At 42.0% G+C, this 23,688-nt stretch overlaps 1 protein-coding gene across 2 annotated transcripts in view; it reads left to right on the top strand.

Annotated features, from left to right (window-relative positions):
* Nucleotides 1–22,752, top strand: part of LOC127618891 (cadherin-like protein 26) — a 46,978-nt gene extending 24,226 nt beyond the window's left edge. Inside the window, exons 11-19 of one of the 2 annotated variants that reach the window (XM_052091582.1) lie at nucleotides 296–523; nucleotides 1,190–1,411; nucleotides 1,653–1,783; nucleotides 3,172–3,228; nucleotides 5,046–5,108; nucleotides 7,853–7,906; nucleotides 8,253–8,294; nucleotides 10,580–10,654; nucleotides 19,907–22,752. In XM_052091582.1, coding sequence (XP_051947542.1) covers nucleotides 296–523; nucleotides 1,190–1,411; nucleotides 1,653–1,783; nucleotides 3,172–3,228; nucleotides 5,046–5,108; nucleotides 7,853–7,906; nucleotides 8,253–8,294; nucleotides 10,580–10,654; nucleotides 19,907–20,125 — 1,091 coding nt within the window. In that variant the 3' untranslated portion in view covers nucleotides 20,126–22,752. Of the gene's footprint in view, nucleotides 1–295; nucleotides 524–1,189; nucleotides 1,412–1,652; nucleotides 1,784–3,171; nucleotides 3,229–5,045; nucleotides 5,109–7,840; nucleotides 7,907–8,252; nucleotides 8,295–10,579; nucleotides 10,655–19,906 lie in introns of both variants that reach the window. The other variant, XM_052091580.1, reaches the window with a different exon arrangement.
* Nucleotides 22,753–23,688: the final 936 nt, after the last annotated feature.

Raw genomic sequence — 23,688 nt, 5'->3', positions numbered from 1 at the left:
GATGAGATGAGATTTTGTTTGTGTGTGTGTGTGTGTGGGGGGTTGTGCTGAGGGGGGCATGGTCATTTCGCCATCCGACTGGGTGGGGGGTGTCAGAAGTTTCTGGGGCACACAAGGAAAATCTGGGGAGTTAATGTCTCAACTAACCCCCCCACCCACACCCACACACACACACACACACACACACACACACTGGGATAGGACAAAATATTTTTAAAAAAATACACATATGACCTTTAACGATATCATCATAACTCTTAGAACTCAACCGTCACATTCTGCATGCTGTTCACAGGACACCCCCCAGCTACAGGGACATGCACCGTAGTGATCTACCTGGGTGATGTGAATGATAATGCCCCATTTCTCATCTCCAATAAAACGATCATGTGCATGAACAAGATAGACCGTGTCAATATTATAACAGAAGACCGTGATCAACCTCCATATGGGAAACCTTTCTCCTTCTATCTGGGAGGGAATGATGATCTGAAGAACCTCTGGAAACTGGAACCCACCACAGGTCAGTGAGTTGGAGTCAACAAGCTTTTCATTTAGTTAATCAACAGTTTATACCCACTTAATAGATCCAATAAAGAAAAATCTACAAAATACAAAAGGACTTTTCTCTTCCATTGACCACTTTACCAACAACACTCCATCCATTCGTCCATCTTACAACTGCAAATAAAAAAGCACCCTTTAGAAACAAGTTGGCAACACCTTTGCAACTGCCTTCCAATAACCTAGCAACCATTTAGAACATCTTATCAAGGCATATCAATTATAACTGTTCTCAAACTACATAATATATGCTTCAAATATCTCAAAATTCAAACTGCCCAAGTATTCAAACTACATATGACTTATGTAATCTTTTGAATTCTTAATACCCTTTAAACTGTTGTAAACTTCCAGACAATGCTTTGTTAAACCAACATTCAATGCTTGTCTGACAAACTCTTCTTTTCCCAGTACAATGCTTTCCTCTCTCTTTTCTCCATGCTGATAACCTTGTCAAACTCTGTAAATAATATTCTAGTTAGTATTACACAGCTGTTTGTTAAACTAATAACCAAACACCAGACCAATCTATGCGTACTGCTTTGAGAAACAGTAACCTTATTCTGTTGCATGATTTGATATAATTCCATACTATGATTAAAGATTTGTTTGGTTTACACTATAGGAGACAACTCCTCTCTGATAAGTTTGAAGAATCTGCCATTTGGAAACTACACAGTTCCCTTAAAGATACAGGATCAACAGGGGTCGGAAGTAGTGACATCTATGCAGGTGGTTGTCTGCGACTGTGCAGGAGGAAATGTGTGTCGTGGACGCCTCCCTCACTTCTCCAAACTGGGACCTGCAGGCATCGGCCTCCTGTTAGCCGGACTTCTTCTGCTGCCCTGTGAGTCTCAGTCTGAATAACAAAACTCACAATGCATCTCCTCTAGACAAACAAATCAAATATAGTGTACTTACACAATACCCAGTTCAGATCCACTAGCGGTGTTTCAAGAGTGCTTCTATATTATTTTACAACTAAATATTCCATTTTCTTCCAGACTCAAATGCATTTCCGTGCACTTTACTCTAATTGGATGAAAATGTACTCACAAGCCCTACATAATGCCTATGTTGTTTTGCAGTACTTCTCCTGTTTTGTTTCCTGTGTGAATGCGGAAGCAAAACCTTCCAACACATCCCACTGAACCTGAAGGACGAGGGCAACCAAACCCTTGTCAAATACAATGAAGAGGGAGGCGGATCAATCTATAAGGTATGTGTGAACCAATAATCTCAATAATTACATGTTTGACATTATCCATCTGGTAAAAGATTGACAAGTTATGAAATGAGTCACCTTTTGGAAAGTCTTTGGGAGTGGTAACCACTTGTGATTATGTTGAACTGACCATCATTTCTAAATCAAAACTATATTTTCCCATTTGATGTGCCTTCCTCATGTGGGTTGTGTTACATAGTCTATGTTTACTTGCATGCATCAGTCTGAATTCAACTGAATCTGAATGCTGATTCCGGACGTACTGTTGTAAACAGCAATCTAATTAAAATATCTGTTTATATGTATATACATACAAATCCGTCAAGCAAAGAGCAACATTTAGCATGGACAAGTTAGTCGATGCAACATGGCACCCAGTGTTACACTATAATTTGCCTGTTTGCCTTTGATATGTTCAAAGGCAAACAGGCAAATTATAGTGTAACACTGGGTGCCATGTGAAAAATATGTTATTTTTATTATGTTGCTTACTTTTCCTTATAAAAGTGATCCTGATGGTATACATTGCATAAAGCCACATTACTTTTATGCTCATTCCTACTTGGATAACTATTGTTAAATCAATAAATCAATAGTACACTCAGGGTTAAAGTTATTAACCCTGAGATGCATATGTGTTATGTAATGAGTAATATGGCAATATAGATTACATAAGGTTGTGATCTGACAAGTTTATGAGTAAATTATAATTTTTTTTATCCTAGTCCATTGTACTTACAGTATATGTATGGTAACTAGTGCTTTCAGTCGTTTAATTTTTTTTAATTGCGATTTAATCGTTCTTAAACTCTCATCCACCACAATATTAATGTGATGGTAAATTGTCGCTATCTGCTTTCCTATAACAATCGTGAAGCTGCATTCATGATTCACGTCAGGGCGGCAACGGCAGCATCGAGTGCCGCTTTTAACTCACCATGAAAAGCACTTGCAAATAAAAATGTCTCATTCCAAAATTTTGATAGTTAAAATTTGGTGTGCTTTTGTGGTAATTAAAACGTGCCTTACATAGGCTGAAAAATACTTAGTCACTTCTGGGTTTGTTTGCATAGTTGTTTGCTCCGCAGTTTACTAAAATATATTTAGCCATTAATTGAGGCTCATAGGAATTGGACTTTCAAAATCGGTTACTAATAAATTACTCAAATAATAATTTTTTTATTTCACTATAAATATGGCAATAAATGATATAAACAAAATAAAAATATGGCATATATCAGTGGGAAATTCTTGGCATATTCCTGTTGTGCAACGCTAGGTGAACACCAATTATTTAAAAGCAGAGCACGTGACGCATACTTTTTCTTTGCTCATTATTATTTCTTTCTATCGCTATTTGTGTCTATCTTTCCTCTCCTCAGCCTGAGCCCATTTACCATTTTGGTCAGAAGGAAGTCTCGAAAATAGCATCTGTTCCGGTACGTAGTTTTCTTTATCTTTTTTTTCTCCTATTGCATTTTCTCATTGGCTTAATGCCAATGACACAAAGCCACTGGATTATCTCCTGTTCTTCAGTTAAACAAAGTAAGCAAACTGCAGATAGAAGTTGATGCAAATGAGAAGGAATAAGCAGGTTCTTAGCCAAACTGTTTTTATTAGGGTTGTCAGCCTGTTTTTACTTGTTTAATTCTGCCAAATTCTCATGTAACATTTAATGACTTTATGGGTGTTTCTAGTTTTAGTGTCACTTAAATGGTAATAAATTTCAGTCTCAGACAGTATATATACATTGTCATGTCTTTCCATGGATTGAATGAAGACATTCATTTTGTTCTATAGATCTAGGTTCTATTGTCTTCATAGAGATTGTTTACCCAAAATAAAAATCGTTATTTACTCACCCTCATGTCATTCCAAACCGGTATGGCTTTCTTTTCTTCTGTGGTTCACACAAACAATGGTGAGCCTGATTCAGAAGGTGAATTTTCACTCTAAAATTACAACCGTACTCCTCTAATGATTAGGTTTAGGGGTTTGGTTAGGGAGTAGTGTTACTAAAATATGCATTCATGTTGAGTGTGCTACAACATTTACATCTACAGTAGGGCTGTCATGATAAAAATGACTTGCAATTATCTGTTTTAGATTAATTATCTGTTTTAGATTAATTGTCTGTTTTAGGGCTTTTGTGATTAACTGTCATATGAATTGTCAAATTTCTTAAGGTGTGTGTGTGTTTCATACACCTTAATAAGTCTTTTTTACATATTTAACTTCATATATATAAATCCAGTAATAAAATAGGGATATGTGATTTCCTTTTAAGGCTTTAAAAACTTATGAATGACTTGAAAATAAATAAATAAATATCAACTTATTTCTAAATGTGTACAGTATGTCTCTCCTTTTGGTCAACTTTAGTTTTGGACAATAAAAACTATTTTTAAATAGTTTCATGATGTCCCAATTAATTAATCGCATTTAATCGCACACAAATATTTGCTAAGAAAGCCCCTCATATAACAATAATTCAATATATAGGCCTAATGATAAAATAATGATACATAGTTATCTTTAAATATTAAAAAATTATATATATATATGTCATAAACATAAAATTTTGGGGTCACTGTGTCAAGTTAAATATAGTTTAATACTTAGAACACATCTTGAGATCGCTTAGTTCGGATTTGCGCTCCATCAAGTGTTTTGAATGCAAGAACGTAGCGCATGTCTGTGTTGTGCTGCTGCTGGATGGTGTTTTTCTTCACTGTATAAAATGCGCATTGCCTCACAGCTGAAGTTTCACTTACTGCCCTCTGGAGTAAACAGGTGGTACTACAAGCTTGCATTTCTCAGGAATCTTCCTTATTACGGTCCGTGGACATTGCGATTAATGGCGTTAATATTTTTCACGCGTTATTTGTAGTAAAATTAATCACACTGAATTAACGCTTTAAATCAACAGCCCGGATATGACTTGAAATACAGCGCACTAGACGTATGGACTGCTTTTATGTTGATTTTATGGTGCTTTTTTATTGTTCTGGCACTTAGAAGTCCAAGATCACTGTATGCTTTCATTGTATGGAAAAAAAGAGAGTGAACATTCTTCAAAACATCTCATTTTGTGTTTGACGGAATGGAATGACATGACAGTGAGAATCTTTGCCAATTTTGGCTGTTAAAGAAGATTATGATCCTAAAATGAAGTTGTTTGACACACACCTTATCTATAAACATCATAGTTTTTATTAATAAGCAGCTTACAACATGTATATTGCTGTTTTGCCAGCTTGAGCACATTGTTACCGATGGAAACAGGAAGGGTGAAAACAGTATGAGAGTTCCCAGAGGGGTGAGTGTTAAATCAACTGAATGTTTGTGTTGTACCAAGAAATAAAAGTAGCTCATCCTGTTCTCATGTCAAAACTGACTTTAAGCCGAGGTTGAACATCCAGAAAATCGTAAGCGTAAATGCTGTAGTATATGGTTGGCCATTACTAGGCCTAGAATCAGCAAACTTTGGATTTAAATATGTTCAGATTTGTCATTAGTTTAAAGAATTACAAATTAATTACAAAATAAAATAAAAAATATTTGGGTCATTCTTAGTATGTTACCCTGTTGACCCTAAAATGTAGTTTGGATCAAATAGTTTTAAAATTGGATTCTGGATTTCATAAAAAAAAATTATTTTCATTAAGATGAAGAGAGAGAGAGAGAGAGAGAGAGAGAGAGAGAGAGAGAGAGAGAAATACCTCCACAAACTCTCAAACCTCATGCCACAGTTTTCCAGTTCAGTAGAACAGATCAGATGCTGGTGTTACTGGGGGAGATCAGATCAGATGCTGGTGTTACTGGGGGAGATAAGATCAGATACTGGTGTAACTGGGGGAGATCAGATCAGATGCTGGTGTTACTGGGGGAGAACAGATCAGATGCTGGTGTTACTGGGGAGAACAGATCAGATGCTGGTGTTACTGGGGGAGATCAGATCAGATGCTGGTGTTACTGGGGGAGATCAGATCAGATGCTGGTGTTACTGGGGAGAACAGATCAGATGCTGGTGTTACTGGGGGAGATCAGATCAGATGCTGGTGTTACTGGGGGAGATCAGATCAGATGCTGGTGTTACTGGGGGAGATCAGATCAGATGCTGGTGTTACTGGGGGAGATAAGATCAGATGCTGGTGTAACTGGGGGAGATCAGATCAGATGCTGGTGTTACTGGGGGAGAACAGATCAGATGCTGGTGTTACTGGGGGAGATAAGATCAGATGCTGGTGTAACTGGGGGAGATCAGATCAGATGCTGGTGTTACTGGGGGAGAACAGATCAGATGCTGGTGTTACTGGGGAGAACAGATCAGATGCTGGTGTTACTGGGGGAGATCAGATCAGATGCTGGTGTTACTGGGGGAGATCAGATCAGATGCTGGTGTTACTGGGGAGAACAGATCAGATGCTGGTGTTACTGGGGAGAACAGATCAGATGCTGGTGTTACTGGGGGAGATCAGATCAGATGCTGGTGTTACTGGGGGAGATCAGATCAGATGCTGGTGTTACTGGGGGAGATCAGATCAGATGCTGGTGTTACTGGGGGAGATAAGATCAGATACTGGTGTTACTGGGGGAGATCAGATCAGATGCTGGTGTTACTGGGGGAGAACAGATCAGATGCTGGTGTTACTGGGGAGAACAGATCAGATGCTGGTGTTACTGGGGGAGATCAGATAAGATGCTGGTGTTACTGGGGGAGAACAGATCAGATGCTGGTGTTACTGGGGAGAACAGATCAGATGCTGGTGTTACTGGGGTAGAACAGATCAGATGCTGGTGTTACTGGAGGAGATCAGATCAGATGCTGGTGTTACTGGGGTAGAACAGATCAGATGCTGGTGTTACTGGGGGAGATCAGATCAGATGCTGGTCTTACTGGGGGAGATCAGATCAGATGCTGGTGTTACTGGGGGAGAACAGATCAGATGCTGGTGTTACTGGGGAGAACAGATCAGATGCTGGTGTTACTGGGGGAGATCAGATCAGATGCTGGTGTTACTGGGGGAGATCAGATCAGATGCTGGTGTTACTGGGGTAGAACAGATCAGATGCTGGTGTTACTGGGGTAGAACAGATCAGATGCTGGTGTTACTGGGGTAGAACAGATCAGATGCTGGTGTTACTGGAGGAGATCAGATCAGATGCTGGTGTTACTGGGGGAGGACCATCATGCACCAGTTGCAGCAAAATTCATTTTTAAGATGCACACTCTCAGAAAGCAGTCACAGTACTTTTATGTTCTTATTTTCATAATGTCCTTTTAAATGCGTATTTTATATTGTATAGTGTATATTTTTATTATAGTGTTTATTTGTATTTGATTAATTACCTGGCACCTTATTTTAATTCTAACTTCATTGTTATTTGTTACTGTTTTATTATTATTATTTGTCTTGTCATTATCTGTTTTGTGTATTAATGCTTTGGCAATATTGTATGTAAACACAATCATGCCAATAAAGTACTTTAAATTGAAATTGAGAGAGAGAGAGAGAGAGAGAGAGAGAGAGAGAGAGAGAGAGAGAGAGAGAGAGCGCACCCGCGTGCAAATTAATGCAGATTAAAGACCAGGGTTTGAGAGGAGGATATTTACAACTTTGAGAAGGGCAGTTGTACTTATTAGATGCCTCATTAACAGATGTGAACATAAACAAAAAGGTTAATGAGTCTTGTTAACTGGATAACTGACAGGTATGAATGTGACATCAGTGCAATAATTCATATATGTGTATATATTCATAACACTAAATACCTTGTTATAAAATGGATAGTTGTGGTCCTGGGTGCCTATTGGTCAATACAGCCTATTGGAATAGCTCAAGGTAACAACTTGTTAACCTGTAAACCTGTCGATTTAAAAGTGTTTGGAAAATAAATACATGTACATGTATTTATATAAATAAATGCATGTCCCTGATGAACAGTGTGAAACAAGATAATCCAGGATTTCAATAATCCAATGTTAAAAATGACCCTTGGCTAACCATTTCATGTATGAAAAGCTCTTTTTCTTGTTATGTCTGACACTATGTTTCTCAGTTCTCATTGGGGACGTACCAGGAAATGTATAACGGTGAAGGTGTGCACGGCATGGTGAGTGAAAGTGTCCATCAAACTGAGACAATGGTGTAGTAAGACATGTGTGGGTGGGCGTGTGAGACAGGACAGACTGGGAGGGGGTTTGAATGGGAAGGAAGATTAATAAAAGAAAAATAAACAAATAAGTTTAGCCCAAGAAGGGGGTTTTGTTTACTGAATCACACAGCTTCACACTTGTTTTAGGACAATCATTGTACATCATTGTGTGTGTATATATATATATATATATATATATATATATATATATATATATATATATATATATATATAAACTTTTATGTTTGAAAAGTATTATTTTAATGATGCTGGATATTTAATCATATATTTGTGTTTGCTAAAGCCAAATCGGAACAGGTCAATGGCCCGAACCAACACAGTCAGGGTAAGTCACATAAAATAATAGACATAATAACAAATTAAAGGTGCACTTAGTAATTTTTGTTTATGTTGCACTGCACTATTGGCCATGATTAATTAATTCCATGAGTGAAAGTGTGATGATCGACTGGCCACTTGTATTAAAATTAATGGGCGAAATCGGGACGCTCAACGGATGAAGAAAAGGAAGTCCTGCCCTGATAACTTGCATGTGCATTAGCTGAAAAAGCCTGAACATTTTTGTTATTTCGTTTTTTGATCGTAATCTTGACCAACCATTTGGAGATTTCTGCCTTTCCCAATTCAAAACGATAGTAGGTGTCCTCTTATGCACTTGTTTCCATATAACAATCTGCAGAGCTAAATGACTTCAGCTGGTCAAATCTCAACATTTCGGTGTTCATGAATGCGCATCCAGCAACATAGCGGTGTCCCAAACTATACACTACACACTAGTGTCATAACGGTACCAAAAGTTCAGTAGTCTGTACCGATACCAGTGAATATGTCACAGTTCTCGATACCAATTTTGATACAAAAGAAAAATATTTGCTAATATAATAACGTGCTAATGAACAAACTCCATTAGCCTATTTAAATTTACATTTCAAAAGATATGCATGTTTCCTTCAAGAGTTTCTAACACCCTTAATCTACTGAAACCCGTTTTATTTTTTTCCCCCAAAATCCATGTTTAATTTAATTGAATTATCAAAATGGTGTCTAATCAACTAAAATTCCCTTAAACTTAAAAAATAAAATAAAAAATAATTTTATAAGTAAAAAATTACTTATTAACATACCATTGCATTTTTTAACAAACATTTATTCAGTACAAAAGCACTCTTGCTTATGATATAATGCTTAATTTTTATAATTATTATTACAATCATTATTCATTAATAATTATTTATTATTATTATTATTATCATTATTATTATTTTTACAGTGATGATTAAATTTTACTATACAGTTATAATATATTTCTGTATAACTTCAGGCATTTAGCTATTATTAAGAATCAAGCTTTTATTTTGTATTTTTGACAGAAGTTTAACTTCTCCGGATAAACAGTTTGCTCTATGGCCCAGTGTGATCATTAAAGCACAAATGCTGTGATTTAAATATATAAATTATATAAAAATAACACTTCAGAGTAGATTAGTGCTCTGCTCTGTCATCTCTCATACAACGTGAATGATTCTCATAGTCTGTGGAGTTTTCAGTGTATGAGTGGTCTGCTTCACATATTCATTTAAGCTCATGCAGCTCATACAGACAAAGATTGCAGCATTTTGTGGTTTAATAATCACACTAGGATTTTAATTTGATTAGTTGAGCATTTCAGTGTAAAAGGAGTAACAGAGCACATGCGCAAATAAGCATGTGAGCATTTGAAAGCAGTCGTGTGTCAGTATGATAATGTGCGGATACTGAAATAAGTCGGTGCTCGGTACTACCGGTATTTTAGAATCACTGGTATTGTTACTTCTTTTTTATTTTAGTACCGACTTGGTACCAAAGTACCGGTACTTTTGACAACACTACTATACCGTATGCACTTACAAAATATATTATGCACTCAGCAAGTTTACAGTTGTATCTTCCCAAATGGAACACTTAACGTGGTTTTGCTCTATGGAAGCATTCGCCGTTTAACAGCTGATGGAAGTGACGTTTCATGATGTGTTGCCGCTAGTTTTAGTGTGTTAGCCAACCTCAGTTCAACACTTGAATCCCAAACAACGTACATATTCACACTGCTTAAAGCATTCAACTCACATTTGCAAGGTGCTGTATCCACTGAACTTTCACTAGCTGCTACATTATTCATTATTTACAATTGTTTTGTCAGACCACCAGCGCAGCCAGGTAACTCCGCCCCTTCTGCTGTGTACGGGAAGCTGCATGCAGCGAGTGCTTGAAGTGTAAAACATTTCATGCTCTATTTTGACAGTTGAAAAAATTTATCATACGGGGACTTAAAGTACACTTCTTTTTATTGCTTTCTTAGTGTTAAAACTACTCACACTACTTACACTACAAATGATCTTAAAATAGTACAGATGTGTGCGGTCTGGGACACCTCATGTGTAGAATATAGAAACTTTTTCTCTTAGACATATGACTCGTTCATCTCATGTGAATTTATATAATTTTTCATAAACATCTCTATTTAAACTTTTAGCAATTTGCAAAAAAATCACTTTGTGCACCTTTAATCAACTACTAAAGACTAATTTATTGTCGAGTTCACCAGTTCAGGGTTTTGTGTCTTTTGCTTTTCAGAGTGGAGTAAGCCAGATGTCCCGCTCATACAGTGTGGCTCGATCAGATAGGAACCTTGCAGGGCACATTGACAGGGTAAGAACCCCTACATGTCATCATTTAAATTATTTAATTGCTATCCAAATGATTCTTTACTGCTTGTTCAATCCACTGCCAGTGCAACCTGTTCTGCTTGGTTTTAACTCACTGTTTTGTGCATTTGGCTGCAATTATTTTCATATTATGTTTGCAGGCCCAGTGAAACAAAACTCTGAAAAGATCATTATCATTGTCCAAATAGTGGGGATGAAATTTGTAAAACTTTAAAAAATGTCTCAAAGTTATAATGTCTTTTATGGCTAGTTTGTCAGTTGAGGAAACATAAACTGTTGTACAAATATTCAGACACTTCTCACAGTACTGCATAACTTAGACATAGACCTTGCTACAACTCAAGCCCTAACATGTTTTGATACGTTAACAACTTCCTGTCTAAGTGAAATGAGCACACTATTGCCATCTACCTGCAAGAGCCCTCATTTTGTGAGGTCAGGGAGTTCATAAACAAACAATGAAGATCAGCAGATCATTAAAAGAGAACTCAGATTTAATTTTGTTTTGTTTTTTTATGACATCTAGTGGTGTCTATGCGGCACCATGCAAAGGCAAAAGTTGTCAGTTAACAGTAGGGTTATAACCTTCAATGGGACAACAATGGACATTTGAAAAAAGGGAAAATAAAAGCATTATTAAACATTTTGTAACCCGCACACACACACACAAGATGAGACAGTCACAATGTCGGATGAAAACTGCTTTATTAATATAAAGTAGTGCAGGCAAAAGTACAAAGGGCAAATCCAGTGAAGAGTTGTCGAGGGAAGCGTAGGGTCAAAAGCCGGGGTAATCAGAATGAGAGTAACTAGTGGGCAAATCCGGGAGAGTAGTCGAGGGGAGCGAGGGTCAAAGCCGGGGTAAACAGGATCGAGAGGCGGGTAAACTAACAGGGGAGCTAGGGGAACAAGAGAGGCTGGCAAGCTAAGGGGTAAACAAGAGGAGGTCAGAACTAGACGAGACTGGCGGGGGGCAAAGATACGGGAAACTAAACACACAATAACCAACACCCGTGAAACTGATGTGCTGTGGTATTTATAGGGGAAGGTGCAGGTGTAAACAATGACAGGTGATGAGACGAGTGCAGGTGAAACTAATGTGCAGGAGTGCAGATGACGCGAGTGCAGGTGGTCATAATGTTCTGGGGATTGGGAGCGGGAAGTGAGCGAGGAGGGAGACCTGCTAATGAGCATGAGAGCTCGTAATAGCAAAACGAGCGTGTAAACTCGAACGAGCAAAACGGGCGATGCGGGGAGAAGCAGAGGAGCGGGGTTCATGACAGTACTCCCCCCTCTAAATAGGACGGCTCCTGACAGCCGCGGGAGGCGGTGCAGGATGATCCCAACAAACAAAAAAAACCCTGAACAGACAACCCACAAAACACACAAACAAAATTGAGGGCAGTCCAAGGGGCACAGAGGGAAATGAGACAGTCCATGGGGTCAATGGGCAGTTTCACGGCAAGGTCAGGAGGAACATAGCGGACAGGTGGGTGGTCGGGAGATCTAGGGGGCAGCCATAGGGCAGAGACTGGGTCAGGGGGTCTGGAAGGCGACTGGAGGACAGGGACTGGGTCCGGGGGTCTGGAAGGTGACCACCGGACAGGAACAGGGTCAGGAGGCCAGGGAAGAGGCCACAGGACAGGGAGAGTGTCAGGGGGCCACCGGACAGGGTCAGAGGTCCAGGGAAGAGCCGTGAAAGGCGGAGCCCTGGAGGACTTGGGAGACGGAGCCTTGGAAGACGGAGCCGTGAGAGACCGGCAGGCCGGGTACTGAGAGGCTGAGGAGGCGGCACCATGGGGAGCCCAAGAGACACGGCAGAGGGAGGTGGTGCCGCAGGAGGCTCTAGAGGCGGAGGCCTGGAAGGCTCCGGAGGTGGAGCCAAAGGAGGCTTTAGGGGCGAAGGCCTGGAAGGCTCAGGAGGTGGAGCCGATGATGGTGGCGCCGTGGGCGGCTCTAGCGAGGTAGGCCTGGAAGGCTCTGGAGGTGGAGCCGAAGGAGGCTTTAGGGGCGAAGGCCTGGAAGGCTCAGGAGGTGGAGCTGATGACGGTGGCGCCGTGGGAGGCTCTAGCGAGGTAGGCCTGGAAGGCTCTGGAGGTGGAGCCAAGGGAGGGGGCGCCGTGGGAGGTCCCCGAGGCGACGACCTGGCAGGCTCTGTAGTCCCGGGGGGTAGAGCCGTAGCAGGCTCGAGGGGCGGAGCTCTAGAAAGCTCTGGAGTCTTTGGGATCAGAGACGTGAGAGGCTCGGGAGGTGGAGCCGTGGGAGGCTCTGAAGGGGGAGCCGTAGGAGGCCCGAGAGGCGGAGCCGTAGAAAGCTCTGGAGTCTTTGGGAGCAGAGCCGTGAGAGGCTCGGGAGGTGGAGCCGTGGGAGGCTCTGGAGGGGGAGCCGTAGGAGGCCCGGGAGGCGGAGCCGTAGGAGGCTCGAGAGGCGGAGCCGTAGGAGGCTCGAGAGGCAGAGCCCTAGGAAGCTCTGGAGTCTTTGGGATCAGAGCCATGAGAGGCTCGGGAGGTGGAGCCGTGGGAGGCTCTGGAGGGGGAGCCGTGGGAGGCTCGGGAGGTGGAGCCATAGGAAGCTCGGGAGTCTCTGGGAGTAGAGCCGTGAGAGGCTCGGGGAAAAAGGTCGTGGAAGACTCGAGAGGCTCTAGAGGTGGGGCCCTGAGAGGCTTGGAAGGGGGTGGAGCCCTGAAAGACTCGAGAGGAGACGCCCTGAGAGACTCGAGAGGGGAAGCCCTGAGAGGCTTGAGAGGGGGAGGAGCCCTGAGAGACTCGAGAGGCGAAGCCGTGAGAGGCTTGAGGGGTGGAGCCATGAAAGACTCGAGGGATGGAGCCCTGAGAGGCTCGAGGGGAGGAGGAGCCCTGAAAGACTCGAGAGGGGAAGCCCTGAGAGGCTTGAGAGGGGGAGGAGCCCTGAGAGACTCGAGAGGCAAAGCCGTGAGAGGCTTGAGGGGTGGAGCCATGAAAGACTCGTGAGGAGAAGCCCTGGGAGGCTTGAGGGGAGGAGGAGCCCTGAAAGACTTGAGAGGGGAAGCCCTGAGAGGCTTGAGAGGGGGAGGAGCCCTGAGAGACTCGAGAGGCGAAGCCGTGAGAGGCTTGAGGGGTGGAGCCATGAAAGACTCGTGAGGAGAAGCCCTAGGAGGCTTGCGAGGGGGAGGAGCCCTGAGAGACTCGAGAGGCGAAGCCGTGAGAGGCTTGAGGGGTGGAGCCATGAAAGACTCGAGGGGTGGAGCCCTGAGAGGCTCGAGGGGAGGAGGAGCCCTGAAAGACTCTAGAGGCGAAGCCGTGAGAGGCTTGAGGGATGGAGCCATGAAAGACTCTAGAGGAGAAGCCCTGAGAGGCTTGGAAGGAAGGGGAGGAGCCCTGAGAGACTCGAGAGGCAAAGCCGTGAGAGGCTTGAGGGGTGGAGCCATGAAAGACTCGTGAGGCGAAGCCGTGAGAGGCTTGAGGGGTGGAGCCATGAAAGACTCGTGAGGAGAAGCCCTGGGAGGCTTGAGGGGTGGAGCCATGAAAGACTCGGGGGGAGAAGCCCTGAGAGGCGGCGCTCTGGGAGGCTCGAGAGGAAGAGCCCTGGGAGGCTTGAGAGGAGCCCTGGGAGGCTTGGGAGGAGGAGCCTTGGGAGACTCGAGAGGCGGAGGGCTCTGAGGGGCGAGCAGAGGCTGGCAGAGCCGTGGAAGACTCTGGGGGCGGAGCAGAACCCGGCAGAGCCGTGGAAGACTCTGGGGCGGAGCAGAACCCGGCAGAGCCGTGGAAGACTCTGAGGGAACCTCTGCGGTCTTGAGCACAAGACGAGACTGGGGAGAAGGGGCCCTCTTCCTTCTCTTACGTCTTCGGCCAACAGGGGACGTGGCCATGGGGACGGTCGAGGCTACAGGCGCTGGCTCTGGGGCGGTCGAGGCTACAGGCGCTGGCTCGCTGACCGTGGCGGACATGGGCGCTGGCTCGTTGGCCGTGGCGGGCATGGGCGCTGGCTCGTTGGCCGTGGCGGGCATGGGCGCTGGCTCGTTGGCCGTGGTGGACATGGGCACTGGCTCGTGGGCCGTGGGCGCTGGCTCGTTGGCCGTGGCAGGCATGGGCGTTGACTCGCTGGCCATGCCAGGCTTCAAGGCTGGGGCCGTGACAGGCCTCGGGACTGGGGCCGGGTCTGGCTTCAAGACGGGGGCCGTGTCAGGCTTCAAGACGGGGGCCATGGTAGGGAACGCTGGTTCAGTGTCTGCCTCCCCTACAGTAAACGAGGAACCAGCGTACAGTAGGGCGAGGTCAATAAACTGAGCCAGGTTAAGGGAGCAGCGACCACCAGGCATGAATGATGAGGCTGGCTCATTCAGTCCATGTTGAAAAATGGTTTTCAGAGCCACCTCATTAAAATTCACCTGGTTGGCCAGGGCACAAAAATCCACAACATAAACCTCCAAGGGTTGACTCCCCTGACGCAACCCAACGAGTCGGGCCGCTGGCTCCATAATGTCGAGGGCGGGGTTATGAGTTACACAACCGCTGCCTCGCATAAAAAACCCTTGGTCAGCGTCCGAAGAGCCATAAAACCTCTCCGGGGGTGGAGAGTGCACGGCGCTCAGAAATGCACTGGAGGCATAAACGGGCTCAGGGGCAGACACAGGTGAAATAGGGTGAAACAAATCAGAAATAGCGCATACCTGCTGCCCCTGAGCCGTGAGCGCGTGGTCATCTCTCCACACTGTAGCTCCTCCCGCCGAATGTGATGTGCTTCTCCGCTCTAGTGAGCTGCGCGAATCCTTAGCGCGGGGCATTGTGACTGTCAACGGTGAGGTTGGTTATTTTGTAACCCGCACACACACACACAAGATGAGACAGTCACAATGTCGGATGAAAACTGCTTTATTAATATAAAGTAGTGCAGGCAAAAGTACAAAGGGCAAATCCAGTGAAGAGTTGTCGAGGGAAGCGTAGGGTCAAAAGCCGGGGTAATCAGAATGAGAGTAACTAGTGGGCAAATCCGGGAGAGTAGTCGAGGGGAGTGAGGGTCAAAGCCGGGGTAAACAGGATCGAGAGGCGGGTAAACTAACAGGGGAGCTAGGGGAACAAGAGAGGCTGGCAAGATAAGGGGTAAACAAGAGGAGGTCAGAACTAGACGAGACTGGCGGGGGGCAAAGATACGGGAAACTAAACACACAATAACCAACACCCGTGAAACTGATGTGCTGTGGTATTTATAGGGGAAGGTGCAGGTGTAAACAATGACAGGTGATGAGACGAGTGCAGGTGAAACTAATGTGCAGGAGTGCAGATGACGCGAGTGCAGGTGGTCATAATGTTCTGGGGATTGGGAGCGGGAAGCGAGCGAGGAGGGAGACCTGCTAATGAGCATGAGAGCTCGTAATAGCAAAACGAGCGTGTAAACTCGAACGAGCAAAACGGGCGTGGAAGCCCGAGGGAGGAAAAAGAGCGTGAAAAGCTCGAGGGGGCGGAGCGAGAGAGTGAGTGTGTGTGCGACGAAGATGCGGGGAGAAGCAGAGGAGCGGGGTTTGTGACACATTTTGCCTAAAAACATATGATTGGATAAGATGCAATATGGAGTGTGGCCCACAAATTTATGACTGTAGAGTGTTGTTTAAAGGTGCAATCATTAATTCTAATCCAATACACTTTTTGTCAAATTCTGCAAATATCTCCTCACAATCTGCTAGCTGTCCGTTCTGTAGGTGGGCTTAAAAAAATCTAGTATTTGTACACATCCCTGACTTTGTAAATGGGTCAAAAACAAAGTGGAACAGACTGATCCACACAACACTACTCCAGCCCATCAGCAACAGGGGGTGGTTCTTGTGCGTGCACAGGATGGGGGGTGGGGGCAGAGCGAGAGGGAAATTCATTAGAAGAGCGACGGCAAATCTGGCTGATGCGAACTTTCTAAACTCCAAGGAGGACAAATGGCTGAGAAACAGACCAAGAGAAAAAGGTCAGATGAATATAAACTAAAAAAATTGAATTATGATTAGTCGTGGGCTAGGAGCCGCGTCAACATTTTAAAACCTTTTGTTATAAAGGCATAACCACTGTAAAAATACATTATAAAAGTTCAATTAAAGTTGAGTAAACTTAAAAAGTAAAGCAACCAGCTGCAAAGCATTTTTGAGTTTACTCAACTTCAGGCAAATTGGTTGTACCAATGTAACAATTCTAGTTAAACTGTAAATTCCATGAAATCAATACAATAAATTCAGCAAATTAAAAAAAAATTTTTTTAAGTACAGGTGACTATCATTTACAATATTCTTTATTAAGAAGATATACATTTCTATATGCATCATGTGTGAGCCCCACCAAAGTACACAGTACTTAGTCCAACTTAAAAAAAAATAAAAAATACATTGTGTAGGTAACAGTTACTTCAAACTTTAAGAAATGAACTACCGATTAAACTTCATTAAAGCAATATCACCCTGATGGTGACTTTAAACAAACACAACATTTTACAGCAAAACATCATTAAATACACACATAGAGCTGACATACCTATGAATTCAAATTATTTACATGTCCGCATAAATCTGCACGCTTTGTCCAAACACATTTCAATAAAGCGCAAGGGATTGTGGGTCGTCTTCAGTCACAATTCTTCTCTAGTGAGCATGCTCAGTAGCAGATGCAACAAAATGAAGTTCCTAGTGCTTCACCTTAAAAGGTTCCTACAGATTTTGACCCATGAATTTTCATGACCTTTCCATGACATAAACAACTGTTTATGACTATTGGATAAAATTGATCGAAGTGAACAATTTAGTCATTTTAAACCAATCATTTAAGTGAATGAATGGATCTTGTTCACTTCCATACACTGACTAAATTTTTTGTTTATTGACCTCTCTCCCTTTTGAAGCCAATGAGCTCTTCTGCTTTTCATGCCTGTAAAGTGCTGGATTGGTTTGACCCGCTGAACAAAAACACCCCTTTACTGAACTAGTAGATGATAAAACCAGACGAGACATTTCATTCATGAACAAGCTGATTGAATCCGCCATCTCGTTCATGAATGAGGATCTGCTGTTCGACTGAATGAGAGGAGGAGCTGTATGTTGTTCATTCAGTTCGTCAATCTCGTTCAACAAAAAAAGGGGCCAGATTATTTATGAATATAAGTAAGTGATGGCCACACATTACAATGACATGTGAACTTTAATTACTTATTATGTTAGTGTTGTTGTCTTTTTTGTATATAGTAGCTTGATAAAAATCCTGTGCTCAGCAGTTCACAGTATGAAATATATGCTTTGTCGTCATTTGTGGGGATACGAGTATGATGCTTAAACATTCTGTGCTGCTGATGTCTCTTAGTATGTTAGTTGAGACACAAAATGTAATAAAAAATAATTAGACCTGTTCCCATCATGAATGACTTTTAGTTCAATGTAAATACACGTTAAAACCTATAGAAATATAGAATCAAAACTCTATAAAAAACTTTTAAATTCCCTGACATTTACCAATTTTCTGTGTCCATGGGAGGCCTGGCTTTATAGACTTAACAACAGTAACATTTAAGTTTACATTTTTCAGAGGTATACAATTTTCCCACAGACAATCCACTAAATGGACAATGATATGCAGAGGTTTTGATAAAAATACATGTTGTCAACTATGGTCAAAATAATAATATACATTCCAACATCTTGGATTGTATATTATTCCTTTACAAAGAATCTGCCACAAATGGCCTCAGGACTGAGCATTATTGATCAAACTGAGCATGCTCAAAAGCCTGTAAGTTCTACCTTTACCACCGAACTTGACATTGTATGTCAGTAGCAGCAAATGTGAATTTTGCGAGAATTTTCCAGTAGAACATGTAGTTACACAATAAATAAAATGTATTGTCTGTATTTTAATGTTAGTACATGGTGTGACAGGGCGGAGGGCGGGGCTGGGTGGTGATTCTACACACCCTGTCCCTTATCAGGCTGATTGGGGACCGGGCGTGCATTGTTCCAGCCCGGCTCTGCCCTCCTCCGCTCTACACTCCTCCCGGCGTTTCCTCAGGCCGGGGAGCCTACGGCATGACCTACACCCCCGTGCCTTGCGGGGGTCATCTCTGCATTTCTCGACCTGGGAGGAGGCAGGAGGGTAAAAACAACAACAAACAAAATAGGCGAAGGACAAAAGCCAACACAGAGCGACACAGAGAGAGATAAAAAAACACTTACTCCCCAGTTCTCCGATACGCCGTAGCTTGGTCCTAGGCCACTCCTCCACCCTCTAACGGACGACAGCTGTGAGGCAGTCCTCCAGCCCCTGGCGAACGGAACGCCCCGCCGCGTTCTCGGGGAACTGAAGGGGTCTCCCCCGCCCCTGGCAGCGGTTCTCCCGCTCCAGGCGGTCGGCAGCGAGCCCCTCCCCTCCCCGTTTCAGCGGCTGGTAGGGGACTCCTCCGCCCCTGGCAGCGGCCCTGACCGCTCCAGGCGGTCGGTTAGGAGCCCCTTCTCCCCTTGCAGTCGGTGGCCGTTCCTCCGCTTCCAGGCGGCCCATTGGGGTGGATAGTAACGGCGAGAACTCTACTACGGCGTATCCCTCCTCGTTCCCGGGTCTTTTAGACCAGTGTAAAGGGATTTAGACATGCAAGGAGGCGGCGAGAACCGACGATATAAATAATAGTTTTAATGATAAACTTAACCAAAAGACAGAAACACACACACGTCAACTGCCCGTAAACGATCTCTCTCTCCTGCATCGCATTCCGCAGTCAGCCTTTTGGAGGCTTGATTAGTCTGATAAGGGACTAGGTGTGTAGACTCACCACCCGGCCCCGCCCTCCACCCTGTCACACATGGTAAGACACCTAATATAAAGTGGGACTGTATTCTCAATTTGTTTCTACATAACATACTGTAGTTCAATCAACTTTTAAAATTGGGGGTTTTGACAAAATTTAAGTTGGATTTAAAAAAAAATTATTACAGTGCTCTTAAATGCTTGGAATGAGTCCTGTTGATACATACAAATTGCCTACATATTAATTTCTTTACAAAAACTATTATTTTAATGTTTTTTGTTTTTTTTAAACATCACAAAAGGTTTTTGACTGGAAGTCTATTATGACCTGCAGTATTTTCAGCAGGTCATGTAGACACCACAATGTGGCATCATCAACAGGCCTTGCTTAAAAAAGAACTTTCCACAGATGAAAAGAAATCAAATTGTACCCACAAATGATACAACAATCCATACTTTGATGTTGATATTTCTCTTTCCATTATGTTATATTATAGAAAGTCTATGGGCTTCCAGAAGAAGAGAGGGACTATCCAGAATATTCGCCACGTCAATATGATTACGAGGGGACAGGCAGTAATTGTGAATCATTGGATAAGCTGTCAGTTAGCAACTTTGGAGAAAACATGGACTTCCTGCAGAACCTTGGGCCAAAGTTCAACACTCTGGGTGGGATTTGTCAACAGCCAATCCAGCACAAAAACGTGCGACTGTGAAGATGGATACTAATTTGTGTCTAGTGGAATTCTGCTTAATATTCTTCTATTTTTATATTTTTTATAGACTTCTATTTCGCTTTTTCTCATGCAAATTATATTTTTAGGGATACCAGGGATTTTTTGAGGTCTGTTTTTGTTCGTTTAGACCGTAATCTAAAGGATAACATTGCTGAAAAGGCAATTATGGAGACTGAAGTCTCCTAGATTAGTTAAAAGACTAGTCTGTTAGGCTACTGGCCATGCCTTGAAATCTGGCAGCATCAAACCTGTACAAGCATAGATCAATTATAGATATAAACTTTAAGTCTTAAGAACAATAAGTATCCAGTGCCAGGACTGGCATTAAGGAAATATGGGATTCACTGTGATAGGTCAATGTGTAAAAGAGCATTGTGTTGGGTGCTTGAAATGAAAATAATTTGTCCTGGAACTGTCGTCAGCTCAGCCAACATGTGGTTTTATCAACTTTGCTGTATGCCTTTGCACTGCAGTATCACTAGTGTATTAATGGGCAATCTGTCTAGAACTTGGATGTTCTTTTTGGCTCAAATGTGCATGTTAAAACAGATGATGACAGATCAAATGAGAAGCTATTTCATGGTGAAATGCCAGGCAAAATAGATGGGTATAAGACCAGTTGGTTCATTCCTGTTAGGCTATACAGTACCATTGGAACTCTTACATTTGAAATTAATGAATATGCTATGATTATCATAGCATATTCATAATTTTCAAATGTAAAAGGGTATACCAGACTTATAAAAATATACTCTGCTCAAGTTCAGGCACTGATTATTTACACAATGGCAAGAAAATGAACAGGATGTGCAAGAGCTGAAGCCATTGTTCATGAACAGACTTACATGAGGATCTAAACTCAATTTGAATATTTATGTAGATATATTTTAAATGGTTTGGTTTTATTATACAGATTCTAATACTACAACTAATTCACATAACACAACAGAATTCCTACAATCCATTGCTAAAACCTACTGATGTTTGTGTTGTTTTCACTTTTTGGAGGATGATGTCAGGAAAAAATTAATTGATTACTAATTAAAGCCCAAGAAGACTGACATAGTTTTGTTCATAAATTGCCAGTTTTAGAAGTTGACACGAAAGAAGACGACATGGGAATTTAAAATGTAAAAGACATTTAGAAGGAGACATGGGAAAAATTGCAGCCTAAGTTTAAACAAAGAAGTGAAATTATATCAAATTCACACCATCGTAATAAAAGAAACCTAATATGATATTTGTGACATTTAATTTTATGATGAGTTTGACATTATATCCAATATATTAAGACATACTGTATATATGATGGGCACATGGAAATGAACTGCATAACAGGAATGACCCAATTAATCACATCATTTGATAAAAGACCAAACACAAACTAAATAAGACAATCTGCACCATTAATAATTTTTTACTGTGTGTGTGTGTGTGTGTGTGTGTGTGTGTGTGTGTGTGTGTGTGTGTGTGTGTGTGTGTGTGTGTGTGTGTGTGTGTGTGTGTGGTGCATGATGCCAATTGTTGTGTAAATGTTTTCCATTTTGCTCATCTTTTTGAAAATATATTTTGTATTACTTAAAGGGATAGTATTGTTCACCTAAAAATGAGAACTCTGTCATCATTTACTCACCATCATGTTGTTCCATTGTTTAATCCAAAATTGGTTTCGGCCAAGAACTTATCAGGTCTTGATGGTTATGGTGTACAGCAGGGGTGCCCAATACGTCGATCGCGATCTACCAGTCGATCGCAAAGGCAATGCTGGTAGATCGCACAAAATTTAAATGTAATTTCGTTACATTTTAATACAAATAAATATAATGTCTTTCCTTCTTTTAGTTTCTGTTTGACTTGCACTTGACGAGTAAATATTGACCAGGCCAGGTTTTGTTTATTCAGTTGCCATGACAACTAGGTTTGCGCATACGCGCCATCCAAGGACTTCTGAGAATAGAGCGCGAAATTGTCTGATTCCATTCAGTTTTGCCTAATCCGGGCAGTAGCATCGCAATTTCGCTCTCTGTTCTCAGAAGTCCTTGGAAGGCGCGTATGCGCAAACCTAGTTGTCATGGCAACTGAATAAACAAAACCTGGCCTGGTCAATATTTACTCGTCATCAGAATAAGGTAAATGCCCTGGCTATTGCAATCTATTGTGCTGTAGGTGTTTTGGGTTTAGTTATAAAACTGAATGATATCAACAATGAACATTATTATATATTTTTTTATTAATTAGAAGATCAATTCCATGTAGGGAAACATGCAGTAGTCCCAACAAGCATTTTCTAATTTTAAATGAAACTGTGTTTTTTTAGTTGGTAGATCTTATTGAGTTGGTCATTTAAAAGTAGATCATCACACAAAAAAGTGTGGGCACCCCTGCTGTACAGGGTTCTGAGGGCTTGTGGCATTGTCTGCAATTATTTGTTTTCTTTGAGATTAAAAACATCACTTCTAAAATGTAGGCTATGTTTGCTTTTAACATTATCTGCTTTTATTGGATGAATGAATAGGCTATCAAATACAGCACATTTAATTAATATCCTAAATAATTTAATGATGTTGAATAAATTGTGAAACCGTTTATTGTTTGCATTTAATCTTCTGCGTTTGATGTCATTTTCAGATATTTATTGTGTGGTTCGCCAGTCATTCAGAACACATCTTTTACTAGATGTGATTTGTGTTTGTCATGGTTATTCCAAGCCCTGTGTTAATTTTAGATGTCCAGATCCTTGCCTGCATTAGTGTTGTTTCACAAAACCCAACCTTAGACTTATAGCATAAGGCCTGGTCCAGATTGTAGCTTCCTGTGGTTAAGAACCATCCTCTTAGACTGGGAAGGTCTATCTGACTGAAAAGCGACCAATCGTAGGTTATACTGCTCATTACCTTGCTAGCAGGGATTTAAAACTAAATGTTTTTCATTTTGATTCGTTCTGAGTAGAAACTATATTTTTTCGCTCTGAGTCCGACGTTCGCGGCCTCTTATACAAATGATAACAAGCTTGAACTAAATTATAGAACGGTTAATAATGTTCTTTTTAAAATTACAGTACACTCTGCCAATTGTGGGTGATATACCAGTTGCATTGTTGCCAGATCATGCAAGAGAAACAAGCGATTTGGGGTGCATTTCCTCTACAATTACTTAACTCCTAAGCCCTAGGTATACTTTCATTTTGACGTGAATGCTCAGCATCTGCGTACATTGGAAAGTGAATCTGTCAAAGTATACTCCACTGTGTAACTGTGCGCACATACACAGGCTGTTGGTGCATGTGGGCCATGATTGCTATGAGACACCAGACTTTCCCTTCAGGAGTATAGACTCATAAAGATGTCTTTATAAGACTATATTCAGACTCGAGTGGTACAAATTCAGGTATCTCCTGACCTCCTTACACACATACTGTTGACTTGCATTTACACTGTTTTTGTTTTTATTTTCATCTCCTGATGATTAGCGTATCTTCTTCTAGCGCTTCTTCATGACAGCAGTGAGTCAAAATGTAAGTGTAGCCATCTTGTGGACCCACT

Source organism: Xyrauchen texanus, chromosome 25 (genome assembly GCF_025860055.1).
Source record: "Xyrauchen texanus isolate HMW12.3.18 chromosome 25, RBS_HiC_50CHRs, whole genome shotgun sequence".
Classification (NCBI taxonomy): Eukaryota; Metazoa; Chordata; class Actinopteri; order Cypriniformes; family Catostomidae; genus Xyrauchen; species Xyrauchen texanus.
The sequence above is the reverse complement of the archived record's forward strand: the minus strand, read 5'-3'. Positions and strand labels throughout refer to the sequence as shown.